This window comes from Neoarius graeffei, chromosome 19, assembly GCF_027579695.1.
Source record: "Neoarius graeffei isolate fNeoGra1 chromosome 19, fNeoGra1.pri, whole genome shotgun sequence".
Classification (NCBI taxonomy): Eukaryota; Metazoa; Chordata; class Actinopteri; order Siluriformes; family Ariidae; genus Neoarius; species Neoarius graeffei.
Genome location: NC_083587.1, coordinates 44,726,340 through 44,741,224, shown reverse-complemented (window position 1 = coordinate 44,741,224; position 14,885 = coordinate 44,726,340). Strand labels below are relative to the sequence as shown.

The 14,885-nt window shown below is 40.4% G+C and overlaps 1 protein-coding gene across 2 annotated transcripts in view; it reads right to left on the bottom strand.

The window, feature by feature from the left end:
- Window positions 1–11,839, bottom strand: part of esrp1 (epithelial splicing regulatory protein 1) — a 47,261-nt gene extending 35,422 nt beyond the window's left edge. Inside the window, exons 1-8 of one of the 2 annotated variants that reach the window (XM_060900140.1) lie at window positions 11,396–11,839; window positions 10,986–11,114; window positions 3,773–3,886; window positions 3,490–3,604; window positions 2,396–2,491; window positions 2,236–2,290; window positions 2,003–2,113; window positions 1,656–1,788 (exon numbers count right to left, since the gene is read on the bottom strand). In XM_060900140.1, coding sequence (XP_060756123.1) covers window positions 1,656–1,788; window positions 2,003–2,113; window positions 2,236–2,290; window positions 2,396–2,491; window positions 3,490–3,604; window positions 3,773–3,886; window positions 10,986–11,114; window positions 11,396–11,527 — 885 coding nt within the window. In that variant the 5' untranslated portion in view covers window positions 11,528–11,839. The remainder of the gene's footprint in view (window positions 1–1,655; window positions 1,789–2,002; window positions 2,114–2,235; window positions 2,291–2,395; window positions 2,492–3,489; window positions 3,605–3,772; window positions 3,887–10,985; window positions 11,115–11,395) is intronic. The other variant, XM_060900141.1, reaches the window with a different exon arrangement.
- Window positions 11,840–14,885: the final 3,046 nt, after the last annotated feature.

Sequence of the window (14,885 nt, the reverse complement as noted above, 5' to 3'; positions counted from 1 at the left end):
CATCTAAGGGCCCGAAGATCATGGGCACCCAGTATGGTTTTCCGGCCTTGACCCTTACGCACAGAGATTCTTCCAGATTCTCTGAATCTTTTGATGATATTATGCACTGTAGATGATGATATGTACAAACTCTTTGCAATTTTACACTGTCGAACTCCTTTCTGATATTGCTCCACTATTTATCGGCGCAGAATTAGGGGGATTGGTGATCCTCTTCCCATCTTTACTTCTGAGAGCTGCTGCCACTCCAAGATGCTCTTTTTATACCCAGTCATGTTAATGACCTATTGCCAATTGACCTAATGAGTTGCAATTTGGTCCTCCAGCTGTTCCTTGTTTGTACTTTTAACTTTTCCAGCCTCTTATTGCCCCTGTCCCAACTTTTTTGAGATGTGTTGCTGTCATGAAATTTCAAATGAGCCAATATTTGGCATGAAATTTCAAAATGTCTCACTTTCGATATTTGATATGTTGTCTATGTTCTATTGTGAATACAATTTCAGTTTTTGAGATTTGTAAATTATTGCATTCCGTTTTTATTTACAATTTGTACTTTGTCCCAACTTTTTTGGAATCGGGGTTGTATAATATTTTTTGCCTCATTTGTTTAACTGGGTTCTCTTTCTCTACTTTTAGAACTTGTGTGAAAATCTGATGATGTTTTAGGTCATATTTATGCAGAAATATAGAAAATTCTAAAGGGTTCACAAACTTTCAAACAGCACCGTAGACACAGGCCTAACTAAGAGACGCCTCTGTCCTTGGTAAACTCCGCCCCACACGCATAATTCCTGCATACCAAATAAATCCACAATTCACGTCTGAGGTCTAAATACTGACAGACACAATTTTGGTATTAAATCAACACTATACACTGTAACTCAACTCTGAAAATGCTTCTAAATGACTCAAGGCAAACACATATTAGGATGACAAAATACAAATATTTTGGTTAGTTAACAGATTGAGATGACGTAACAATTCTTATTCAGAAGATAGGATAACATGCAGTTTATTAAGAATTACATAGACGTGTCTCTCATTTGCATAAAGACTTTACGTACTAACGAGACCGTCAATGACGGCATAGCTCACTTCGGCCCCATCTAGTCCATAAAGAACGATCTAAAGTGGGCCACCTTGCGCAGTTCTACACTCAACCAGTCCAGCTCAAATATGTGCCAGAAAGAATCCAACACGGTGAGGAATTGATCGAGAAGGGATTTTTGTTGAACTGCTCATTAAGGCTTAATTAGTTCATAACTTCATTAATAATTGCAATTAAGCAAATCTGGGTAGAAGAAGTTATATGCACCCTAGGTACCCCAACCTTCATGGCAGAAAGAATCAAAATTGGTGAAGAATTGAAGGAGAAGAAGAGATTTGCGTGGAAACTGCTCATTAGGGCTTAATTACTCTATATCTTCATTATTAATTGCAATTATGCAAATTAGGGTAGAAGCTATATGCAACCCAGGGAGACCTACCTTCCTGCCAAAAAGAATAAAAATTGGTGAAGAATTGAGAGAGAAGAAGCGATTTTCGTGAAATGTAGGCGACGCCAGACACCAGACAGACGGACGATGGACAACACATGATGGCATAAGCTCATTGCCTTTCAGCCAGATGAGCTAAAACCGGTTTATAAAATGCACCTCAATGTATCTTGAGCCCATGTGATGTTTATGTCTTTGCAGTGCCAGGTCCCGGTGTTCTTTGCTCTCAAATCGAACAAGTGCCTCACCATTCCTTCTGCCTTGGGCATTCAGGCACAGAGCAGCACCCCCTCTACACACACACACACACACACACACTGATTTATATGGTCCCATTTGGAAGATTTATATAAAATGTTATAAATCAGTAATGGCTAATCCTTGTGCGTTGGCATTGTTAGGTACACTCTATTAATGCTTTTAACACAGCTTTGAAATGTACTATATCATACAGAGTAGCTTATTATTAATAAATAATTAAAATTGCTTTAATTAGAGGTACATACTTGGCAATGTTGAGACCCCTGAAGAAGCGTGCAACGTCCTGGTCTGAGGATTGCCAGGGAAGGCCTCGAGCCCTGATCACAGTATTGTCATCTATCCGCTCCATCTTACTGCTGCACACACACACACACACACACGAAGGTAACAATATAATCAATCATCAAGTATTATATGAAGTACTACAGTATACAACACTTCAAAACACCACATCAACGAGGTTAAAATAAACTCTTACCAGGTACCAGTTTCAAACTTCTCATTCACTTTCTCAGGGCACGAGAACATTTGACCTGTGATAATATTTTGAAGCTTAAAATTAAACTTTCCAAAATGTATCTCACTGCTTTACAGTTGCTGTGTATGTGTGTCTGTGCGTGTATAAGTTTGTCACTTACACTCAGGCTCAGAGATGAGTGCTAGAGCAATGCTGGACATCTGATGAACCTTAAGAGCAGTAAAGTTATTAACAGAATCCACGTTCACATTCAGGTCTGACCAGAGATGCAGTTAAGGAAAGCTACCAAACCCTATACTCCAGACACCTTAATTAATGATAATAATATGATTAAAAAAAAAGAGCAGGATAATCGCTTATAACAACAGAGTATAACCACTAAAGTGTAACCTAATGCACTGATTCTAAATCCTTCTCCTGCACCCCCTTGCTCTGCATGTTCTCCATCTTTCCCTTCTCTACCTATCTGACTGAACTCATCAGGGCTGAGTGCACCTGATTTAGCCAAGGGCATGTTAATCACGCTCATTTCAATTAGGTGTGTCTGGAGCAAGGATAGACAGAAGATATGCAGGCCAGGGGGACTCCAGGAGTAGGATTGAGAAATACTGACCTAACGCAAACACAATCCACTGAAAAGGAAGGTTTATGATTCACCTTTGTGTATACAATTATATATACCCAAGTGTGCATGTGTACATGCATATATCTGTGTGTGTGTGCGCGCACGCGCATGTGTATGCACATGTGTGTGTGTGTGATGTCATTAGGTGGGTGTAGCAAGCTTGTTGGCTAAACATCCTTTGCTTTCTCTTGCAGGCTTATTGGACGCACACTATTGTTCCTGTATTTGCATTTCAAAACCTTAGGCTCCTGCAGCCAACACCCTTTTCCACACACACATAGACACACCCTTTAGCATGCAACCTCTCAAACAGGCTGTCAACTGACTTCTGACTTCAGTCTGAGTGCACTTCTAGATCTATAAAATAGTCTCTGCCTTGGAACATAGCAATGCTTTCATTATAAAATTCATTTTAAAAAATGTCCTTTTATACAATGTTTATATATTCTGTCCATGTCCATGACAGTAGCAACGCACGCATTATCCCGGCTCTAAACTGTGCAACTTACAAAACTTCATGTTGTATAGCTGTTGATCTTGTGCATGTCTAAAGATTAGCGATTTATATTCCTGTACAGTCGATGGACTTGACGCTAAACTGTACATAACAAAAAAAAGTTGAAGGATACAATCTGCCATAAACTTAAGATCCAAGTCCTTCAGATCAGCCGCAGATGGGAAACACTTCTTGAACTCTTTCCGCAGGTCAAAAAATGAGAAAAAACATTCAGGTAGTAGGATGTTCTGCAACAAAAAGTGAAATTACATTTGGATTCAGAGATGCTGGCAAACTAATTTTAATCCCTGGAACATTAACACCTGTCCATGACTCTGATATGACTGATAATGTACAATATAATACAATGTAATAACAGAATTATAACATTAAGTTACAGAAGTAGACCTTCAGACCTTGCTGGAAGCCTCCGGATGCAGAACCTGACGCAGGTGAAGCTGACCATCCGTGCAGAGGCAGAAAGCGTTCCCTGAACTTGTGCTTATTTCTGAGTGCAACCTTTGGTTAAACTACACGCACAACACACAGACACAAACAAATAATGAAATAATTACTCATCTCATCTCATTATCTCTAGCCGCTTTATCCTGTTCTACATGGTCGCAGGCAAGCTGGAGCCTATCCCAGCTGACTACGGGCGAAAGGCGGGGTACACCCTGGACAAGTCGCCAGGTCATCACAGGGCTGACACATAGACACAGACAACCATTCACACTCACATTCACACCTACGGTCAATTTAGGTGGGGTTTACATTAGACCGTATCAGCGGATCATCAGATTAACGTTTTTAAAAACGATTAGCGTGCACACAGCAACGCCAATACACGATTAGCGTGCACACAGCAACGCCAATACACGGATACGCTAATCACATGACTAATTCGGCACGTAAGTTGAAATGTGTCAGTGCGGCTCATCGCTTCCTCCTCAGTGGCTGCGCTCCAAATCACTCCGCCCTGAACAGCGAGTGCCCTCTGGAGGGTGCGCACTCCGGCCCTGCGCAGCTCACAGAGCGCGCGAGTGAAGCGCACGAGCAGTGATTCGGGACTGAGCCGCTGTGTGTGTGATCCCAGTGCATATCGGGCAGCATGCGCAAGTCACTTACCACTTGCAAGTGGAAGGATGGCAAGCCTAAAGACAATCATAACTACACAATGCGCAGTATTTGCATCAGTATTTGCAGTATTTTCATACTTTTATACTCTTTAATGAAAGGTGATACAAGGCGGAAGTCCACGCCGTTTTTCAGCAGTCGCGTCACATGACCAACGCCAGCGAATCAGGAAGGTGGATGTCACAGTGACGTTGTCCAATGACGACGCCAGCTAGAGCTCAGCACAGCGTATCCGCGTATCTCAATGTTTACACAGCACCGGACCAGACACGATCTGGATTGAATAAGTGGACCCTGGCGGATTCCCGTTTCCCGGCGTTTTAATGTAAACGGACAGTGCATCCGCAAAGAAAACGAGACAGATACGGTCTAATGTAAACTTGGCCTTAGAGTCACCAGTTAACCTAACCTGCATGTCTTTGGGGGAAACCGGAGCACCCGGAGGAAACCCATGCGGACAACATGCAAACTCCGCACAGAAAGGCCCTCGCCGGCCACAGGGCTCAAACCCGGACCTTCTTGCTGTGAGGCGACAGCGCTAACCACTACACCACCGTGCCGCCCGAAATAATTACTCTCCAGGTTATATTTCAACTGTGATGTAAAGCAGGGCAAAAGAGTCCCCTACACATTTCCTAGTATAACATAAAAGTTATGTCTAATAGAGGCATGTCGACATTTTGAAGTAAATCAAATGGCATTAAAGTAGCACAGTGTTGAAGAACATTATGTTCTTAACATAATGTTGAATCAACATATTTGCTCAACATATTCCCATTGGTTTTTCTGACTTTTCAGATTCTGTGTACAGCCATGGACATGGTAACCTATGTAATGCCATGTGATATTTTCTGAGAATTTAAAAAAAAAAAAAAAAACCTTAATGTTCATCACTGCTTTAAACCACGTCGAAAAATAAAACAGAAAACAAAAAGCCATGTCAAATAGATATAATCTGACTAAGGGTGACAGTTATACAACTGAAAGCATAGGCACAGCAAAAGCAATTACATTATCTCCCTGAGGAAAACGCCTCCTGAAACCACAAAGCACAGTTCCATCCGAGTGAACTTGTACCAAATGGAAATCGATTTCAGCTTTTCAAACTGCTCATGAGCCTGAACTGTTTTCTCTTTGTTTTTTTGGTTGCTTGTTTGTTTAGGTGGCACAGTGGTGCAGTGGTTAGCATGGCTGTCTCACAGCAAGAAAGTTCCAGGTTTGAATCTCACGGTCGACAGGGGCCTTTCTCTATGAAGTCTGCACTGTAAACATTTCAAACTGGTTTAGCTTGGAAATGCAAGTTGACCTGCTGCCTTGAAAATGCAAGTTAACTCAATTTGACGATTATCTTTGTTTCAACTCAGAAAAAGTCTCAATTAGTCAAGACAACTAAGTAATTCAAGTCTAACCTTTGAAAACTTGCACAGATTAGTTCAAATTAAAACACTTTTCAGAGCTCATTGAATTAAAGCGAAAAAGTAAGTGGACATAAACAAGGCTGAAATGTTTTACAGTGTGCATGTCCTCCCCGCGTCTGTGTGGGTTTCCTTCGGGTGATCCGGTTTCCCCCACAATTCAAAGATTAGGTAAAATACTCAGCCAATGGGGTTGTACAAGACAGTGCATACTTAGTGCCGGTCCTGAGCCTGGATAGATTGGGGAGGGTTGTGTCAGGAAGGGCATCCGGTGTAAAACCTATGCCAAATCAAATATGTGAAACAGATCCGCCAGTGTTCTCCACGGGCGCTTTTAAAGTGGCACACCGCCACGTTATAATTCTGGCCCGCCACCCTTCCCTTGCAGTGTTCTCCACGGGTGCTTTTAAAGTGACGCACCGTCACGTTATAATTCTGGCCCGCCGCCCTTCCCTTGGCCAAAAAAAATACGTAACTTCATCAGTATACACCAAATAAATCGTAAAGTATTCGCTTTATTATAATTTTGTAGCTATTTAACACACAGAAGACCATTAAACGAATGCATACGGGGCTACCTGAAGTGGCCACGCAATTGCAGTAGAAAACCATCTGGCCGGCTGCATAGAGATCGTGACCCAGAGCTCTGCAGATTGAGGTCTATCCCTGCGTTACACTACACCGCACCACATTACACTATACTGACACATAGTAACGTTGGAAGCTACAAGCTGCAGCTAGCCAGCAGCTAAATAACTTTGCAGGCGTTTGTAGCGTTATTGTGCAACGGTTACGCTTATCTATCGTCTTTTCTGACCATGCACAGTTACAGTAATCATATAACAGCACACACACACACACACTAGTTAAGTTCAGGTCTTTTATTTTACGTATCTATAATTGTGTCACTGTAAACCCGAATAAGTTGAGTTTACTTAAAAAAATTGAGGAAAGTGGTTGCCTTAAAAAAAATAAGTAATTATTAATGATTGAATTGAGTACCTTAAACTTACAATCTTCTGGTAAGTTTAAGGTACTCAATTCAATCATTAATAATTACTTATTTTTTTTAAGGCAACCACTTTCCTCAATTTTTTTAAGTAAACTCAACTTATTCGGGTTTACAGTGTAGGCGAGAGATGCATTTTCTCGTTGCTTCCCTGTGGTCGTTTACTGCAGGACTTCCGGGTTCCTGGGTCAAAAGACCTGAACTACAGAGGCCGGGATGGCTTTGTAGTGCCAGTCTCGGGCACACGCACCAGCTCGTGCATGGATTGTCGTCGTTTCACCAAATTAACATTAATTACACTGTAAAAAATGATTTGTTGTTTTAACTTAAAAAAGTTAGTACCCGGGCTGCCTTAAAATTTTGCGTTCATTGAAATTCACATAATAAGTTAAATTGTTCACCTCGTTGTGTTAACTTACTATATGAATTTCGATGAACGCAAAATTTTAAGGCAGCCCAGGTACTAACTTTAAATTAAAACAACAAATCATTTTTTACCGTATATGTGTATTGTAAAAAAAATAAATAAATTATGCATTTATTGTTTATGCATGGAAGTTGATTTATTTTTCACACACAGAAAAAAATATAATTAATTCAGGGATGCGCATCAGTCTCAAGTGAAATGTCAAATGAGTCTCACGTTGACAAAGATGATATATACAGTAAGAACGTGTTCATTTTTTGTAAAATGATTTTAACAATGATTTACCACTTCCTATCCATTTATTGGATACGAAATGCTAAACCCCCGCCACCACCTTTTATTTTTGAAAAGTGGAGAACACTGTCCGCTGTGGTGACCCTGAATGTACAGGAGCAGCTGAAAGAATAAATTTGTTTGTTTGAAGGCTTCAGCTGAAACCTAGAGAAACCATTATGGGTGTCAACTTTGTAGATCCCTTTACTTGTCGCCAAATGGCAACTGGAATTTATCTCCATGTTAAAATAAGCAAGCAACCAACCAATTAATAGACAGATAGATATATAGATAGATAGACTGTAAAAAATGATTTGTTGTTTTAACTTAAAAAAAGTCAGTGTCCAGGCTGCCATAAAATTTTGAGCTCATTGAAATTAATATAGTAAGTTAACACAATGAGGCGAACAATTTAACTTCATTCATCTCATCTCATCATCTCTGGCCGCTTTATCCTGTTCTACAGCAGCCTTTCTCAACCGGGGTGCCATCTGGCTTCGTTAGGGGTGCCGTCAAAAAATTATATATTCTAACATTGAAATAAATAAAATGAATTAAAATTCCAAAAAACGATAGTTTCACTAATGCAGATCATCGCCGCCTCATGCATCATCAAAATTTGTCTCACGGCCCCCTTTCCCATCTCACAACGTCACTGCCGGGGTCAGCGTACGGTCAGCGTGACTGCGTATATTTTATAAGCGGGTGCCTTGAGAATTTGCATACTTCTGAAGGGTGCCGTGACTGAAAAAAGGTTGAGAAACGCTGTTCTACAGGGTCGCAGGCAAGCTGGAACCTATCCCAGCTGACTACGGGCGAAAGGCGGGGTACACCCTGGACAAGTCGCCAGGTCATCACAGGGCTGACACAGAGACACAGACAACCATTCACACTCACACCTACGGTCAATTTAGAGTCGCCAGTTAACCTAACCTGCATGTCTTTGGACTGTGGGGGAAACCGGAGCACCCGGAGGAAACCCACACGGACACCATACAAACTCTACACAGAAAGGCCCTCGCCGGCCACAGGGCTCGAACCCGGACCTTCTTGCTGTGAGGCGACAGCGCTAACCACTACACCACCGTGCTGCCGACAATTTAACTTACTATATGAGTGATTCCACGCTTATGGGTACTGAAATGGGGACATGAACTTATTCACCTAAAACCATTTCTTTTTTTACCATCAGGTCACAAATCATGTAATCTTTAATGAATGATATGTTAAAAGATAACTTTAATTTTCTGAGATGTAATAAAAACATATTTATATGCCAAAGTCAAGCCTATGAGTTCCAAAATGATGTCTGTTACATTACTTCTGTTACGATTGTCCATCTCGCGTCTGTTACAAATTAATTACAATCTAGCTATATACCATGTTAATCTTATTGAAAGAATGTGTATGTTTATTCTATTACACATGTTTATTAATTATATTTGCTAAAACATCACCTTCCTATGTTTCAAAAAGTAATTCTACATTGTTAAAATTGAGAATATATATGTCTACAACACTTCTGTTACGTTCTGACTTTGGCATATAAATATGTTTTTATTACATCTCAGAAAATTAAAGTTATCTTTTAACATATCATTCATTAAAGATTACATGTTTTGTGACCTGATGGTCACAACTACACCACCGTGCTGCCGACAATTTAACTTACTATATGAGTGATTCCACGCTTATGGGTACTGAAATGGGGACATGAACTTATTCACCTAAAACCATTTCTTTTTTTTACCATCAGGTCACAAAACATGTAATCTTTAATGAATGATATGTTAAAAGATAACTTTAATTTTCTGAGATGTAATAAAAACATATTTATATGCCAAAGTCAAGCCTACGAGTTCCAAAATGATGTCTGTTACATTACTTCTGTTACGATTGTCCATCTCGCGTCTGTTACAAATTAATTACAATCTAGCTATATACCATGTTAATCTTATTGAAAGAATGTGTATGTTTATTCTACTACACGTTTATTAATTATATTTGCTAAAACATCACCTTCCTATGTTTCAAAAAGTAATTGTTAAAATTGAGAATATATATGTCCACAACACTTCTGTTACGTTCTGACTTTGGCATATAAATATGTTTTTATTACATCTCAGAAAATTAAACTTATCTTTTAACATATCATTCAGTAAAGATTACACTGTAAAAAAATTATTTGTTGTTTTAACTTAAAAAAGTTAGTGCAAGGGCTGCCTTAAAATTTTGAGTTCACTGGAATTCACATAGTAAGTTAAATTGTTGTGAACTTACTATATTAATTTCAGTGAACTCAAAATTTTAAGGCAGCCCTTAAGGCAACCCTTGCACTAACTTTTTTAAGTTAAAACAACAAATCATTTTTTACAGTGTACATGTTTTGTGACCTGATGGTAAAAAAAAAAAAAAAGAAATGGTTTTAGGTGAATTTTTAAAAATAAGTTCATGTCCCCATTTCAGTACCCATAAGCGTGGAATCACTCATATGAATTTCAATGAACTCAAAATTTTAAGGCAGCCCCCAACACTAAGTTAAAACAACAAATCATTTTTACAGTGAAATAAGTTACATACAGAATATGTATTTCTACTCTGTGGTTTGCATGTGGGTAATAAACGTTTAAAACAGCTAAACTACACTACTGATCAGAGGTAGGCTATCATCTTAATCAGTGAACTATAAGATCAAGTGTGTGTGTATGATTAAGTCCCTGCAGTTTGAGTTCCTACCTGACTGAGAGCTTGTTCAAGCTCTGATTAAGATGATAGCCTACCTCTGATCAGTAGTGTAGTTTAGCTGTTTTAAACGTTTAGCCACATGCAAACCACAGAGTAGAAATACATATTCTGTATGTAACTTATTTCACTGTAAAAATGATTTGTTGTTTTAACTTAGTGTTGGGGGCTGCCTTAAAGTTCCAAAATGATGTCTGTTACATTACTTCTGTTACAATTGTCCATCTCGCGTCTGTTACAAATTAATTACAATCTAGCTATATACCATGTTAATCTTATTGAAAGAATGTGTATGTTTATTCTACTACACATGTTTATTAATTATATTTGCTAAAACATCACCTTCCTATGTTTCAAAAAGTAATTGTTAAAATTGAGAATATATATGTCCACAACACTTCTGTTACGTTCTGACTTTGGCATCCCCCAACACTAAGTTAAAACAACAAATCATTTTTACAGTGAAATAAGTTACATACAGAATATGTATTTCTACTCTGTGGTTTGCATGTGGGTAATAAACGTTTAAAACAGCTAAACTACACTACTGATCAGAGGTAGGCTATCAGTGAACTATAAGATCAAGTGTGTGTGTATGATTAAGTCCCTGCAGTGTGAGTTCCTACCTGACTGAGAGCTTGTTCAAGTGGAGCAGCAGCTGAAAGGGCCTCCTCACTGAGGCCGCTCACCTCCCTGCACTCCTCTGTCAGCTCCACACTCTCCGGCTTCACCAGCACTTCATTCACTGCTCCAGTCTCAACAACAAACAACAACAGGCTTTCACACCAGCTAAAATAACCTCAATAATCAGTCCGCACATGCTTGTTTACAGACAACACTGTGGAATTTCTTTCAGTGCGTTTGTTTTGGAGCATGTTGCCGATGAGCTAGTTCAATCGTCGTCGTCGTCGTCGAAAAAACAGAAATAAACTTACAGAAACAAAACAAAAGTTTATCCTAAATGTCAATTATAGAAACAATCAAACTTATTCTCACTTATCCTGTTTCACACGCTGACAAAAAGGACAAAAGTTACCTTTTTAGTGCTTAAATTCAAGACCTGCCACACCATCTGAACGATTTCCTTCTCGTCTGAGCCTAAGAGTTCTCCACTCGAGCCGGACGTCGTGGTGAACAGCAGCACCAGGTATTCAGGATTAACCGTCATTGTTGTTGTTTTTTTTTAAATACAGAAGTAAAAATGAGAAAGAAATAATGTAAATCCTGATCCCAAATAAATCCCCAGGTGACAGTGAAGAAGTAAGGGCCCCCAGTCACCCCCACACCTCAGAACAGGTAAGCAGTGCGCTGTCTCCAAGGCCTTTCGATTGCGTGTCAAGCTCTATGCAAAAAAAAAAAGAAAGAAAGAAAGAAAAGAAAGAAAGAAAGAGGGAAAAAAACAGTCGCACGAGCCCCGTAATGGCTGCTCGCTCGTGCTTGCTTTTGTGCGCGCCTCTTACCTGGCCATCGCCCACGTGACCCACAGGTAACGCGTTACCTGGCCAGTGCGCGCGCGCTCTCATTGGTGCTCAGAAACAGGGACGTGGCAATGGACCAGGAAACACACACACACACACACACACTCACACACACACTCAACATAGCCCACAACACACTGAGGCTAATATCTAACTCAGTATATTACTACTGTACATTCATCACTGCGCTGTCAGAAGAAAGGGGACCAAACTATATTCTCGTCGCTATGGTGATTCCTTCAAGCATACACATTTGTACCTTTATGCACCTCTGAAAGGCTATATTCACATTTCCAGGTGAAAGCTAGACACAAAATACAAGCTGAACTGGTCAAGCTGGTAGACTTCAGCAGCTATTAAAAAGCAATTTCTTCTCATCTCATCTCATCTCATCTCATCTCATTATCTCTAGCCGCTTTATCCTGTTCTACAGGGTCGCAGGCAAGCTGGAGCCTATCCCAGTTGACTACGGGCGAAAGGCGGGGTACACCCTGGACAAGTCGGCAGGTCATCACAGGGCTGACACATAGACACAGACAACCATTCACACTCACATTCACACCTACGGTCAATTTAGAGTCACCAGTTAACCTAACCGGGGCAGCACGGTGGTGTAGTGGTTAGCACTGTCGCCTCACAGCAAGAAGGTCCTGGGTTCGAGCCCCGGGGCCGGCGAGGGCCTTTCTGTGTGGAGTTTGCATGTTCTCCCCGTGTCCGCGTGGGTTTCCCCCACAGTCCAAAGACATGCAGGTTAGGTTAACTGGTGACTCTAAATTGACCGTAGGTGTGAGTGTGAATGGTTGTCTGTGTCTATGTGTCAGCCCTGTGATGACCTGGCGACTTGTCCAGGGTGTACCCTGCCTTTCGCCCGTAGTCAGCTGGGATAGGCTCCAGCTTGCCTGCGACCCTGTAGAAGGATAAAGTGGCTAGAGATAATGAGATGAGATGAGTTAACCTAACCTGCATGTCTTTGGACTGTGGGGGAAACCGGAGCACCCGGAGGAAACCCACGCGGACAACATGCAAACTCCATACAGAAAGGCCCTCGCCGGCCACGGGGCTCGAACCCGGACCTTCTTGCTGTGAGGCGACAGCGCTAACCACTACACCACCGTGCCGCCCCATTAATGCTTTATGATAGTCAAATAATTTATAAGGAAATAACAAAATGATTTAGCAGTTTGACCAGTTCGGCTTGTGTTTGGGGAGCTGGGCAGACGAAGCTGGGTTTTCATCAGGGAGGTACACTACCGTTCAAAAGTTTGGGGTCACCCAGACAATTTTGTGTTTTCCATGAAAAGTCACACTTTTATTGACCACCATAAGTTGTAAAATGAATAGAAAATATAGTCAAGACATTTTTCTGGCCATTTTGAGCATTTAATCGACCCCACAAATGTGATGCTCCAGAAACTCGATCTGCTCAAAGTTTTATAGCTTCTCTAAAGAGCTCAACTGTTTTCAGCTGTGCTAACGTGATTGTACAAGGGTTTTCTAATCATCCATTAGCCTTCTGAGGCAATGAGCAAACACATTGTACCATTAGAACACTGGAGTGAGAGTTGCTGGAAATGGGCCTCTATACACCTATGGAGATATTGCACCAAAAACCAGACATTTGCAGCTAGAATAGTCATTTACCACATTAGCAATGTATAGAGTGGATTTCTGATTAGTTTAAAGTGATCTTCATTGAAAAGAACAGTGCTTTTCTTTCAAAAATAAGGACATTTCAAAGTGACCCCAAACTTTTGAACGGTAGTGTACATTTTTTTTCTACCTTCAATAGCTAGCTTACACCTGGAAACATCAAAGATATTGCATGGTTCTGTGAAGATACGAAATTTACCTTCAAGTGGTGAATATATTCACGAGTGAAAAGATTTTCAACACGAGAAGATAAAGTTCATATCTTTGCACCACCGTGTAATGTTTGTTATATTATACGGACACATCTACAAAAAAATCAAGAATTTTCATTTTGAACCAGTTCACCATTTTGACAACGCGCATCCAGTCAGTGGGAAAACACTGGGAGTGATGGCATCGGAGTGAAATATCAGGAATTATTATACATACAGGATACTTTATTGATGGAATAAAAACATTTATTTTTTTCGCTGTCCGGTTTCCATCAAATCCTGCGCTCTGATTTGCTGGCGAGCGGGTCCATATCCTACGATACAGACCCCGGTTACAGACCTCTGGCGACTCGCTCGTTCACAACAACAACAAACATAGTAGCAATTTTTGTCAACATTTATTTTCGCATTTCTCAGGAGAATAGCATTAATTTTACATCATGGATAGTGATAACGACAGTCTTCACAGCGAGTTTTACTACCCTGAGGAAGAAGAAATAAAAAAAAAATTTCAGGAGAAAGCTAAAAACCTGTAACTGTTGCTAACGCCGAGCAAAAACATGGCTGAATCCTGAATGACTCAATTTTGTATAAATAGGGGACTACATAGGCGGTAAAACGTAGTTTTTTCCTGCCATGGAAGTGCACTTGTATACCGAGGAGGAAGCCATTTGCATTACAGCCGTGAATGAGCATTCAAAATGGCGGCTCGCCTCGGTTTTCCTTTTCGGGCGCTCTCATTTTGTTAGAATTTGGTAAAGAAAAAAATAACTATATTATTTACCAGCTTAAGGTTGGTCCGTATGGTGAAATACCGTGACCTCGGCCTTGAATACTGACCTCGGCCCAGAGGGTCTCGGTCAGTACTTTCAAGACCTCGGTTACGGTATTTCACGATACGGACCTCTCAGCTGGTAAATAACATATACTGTATGTATTCTATTCCCTTCTAGCAGATTTCATTCATTTGGTTTCATAGCATGCAATATTGTTAGCATATCGCTTATCCTACATGTATTACATCACTCTACCCAGTGGATAATGAGCATTGAATATGGTTTACGATATTGCATGGTTGTCAAGACAACATGACATCACACGTTGGAGATGTAAAACTTCTGCACTAGCGAGTGACTGTAACAATTTGTAAACAAACATGGCCGTCAGGTTTGCTTTGTTAAATACG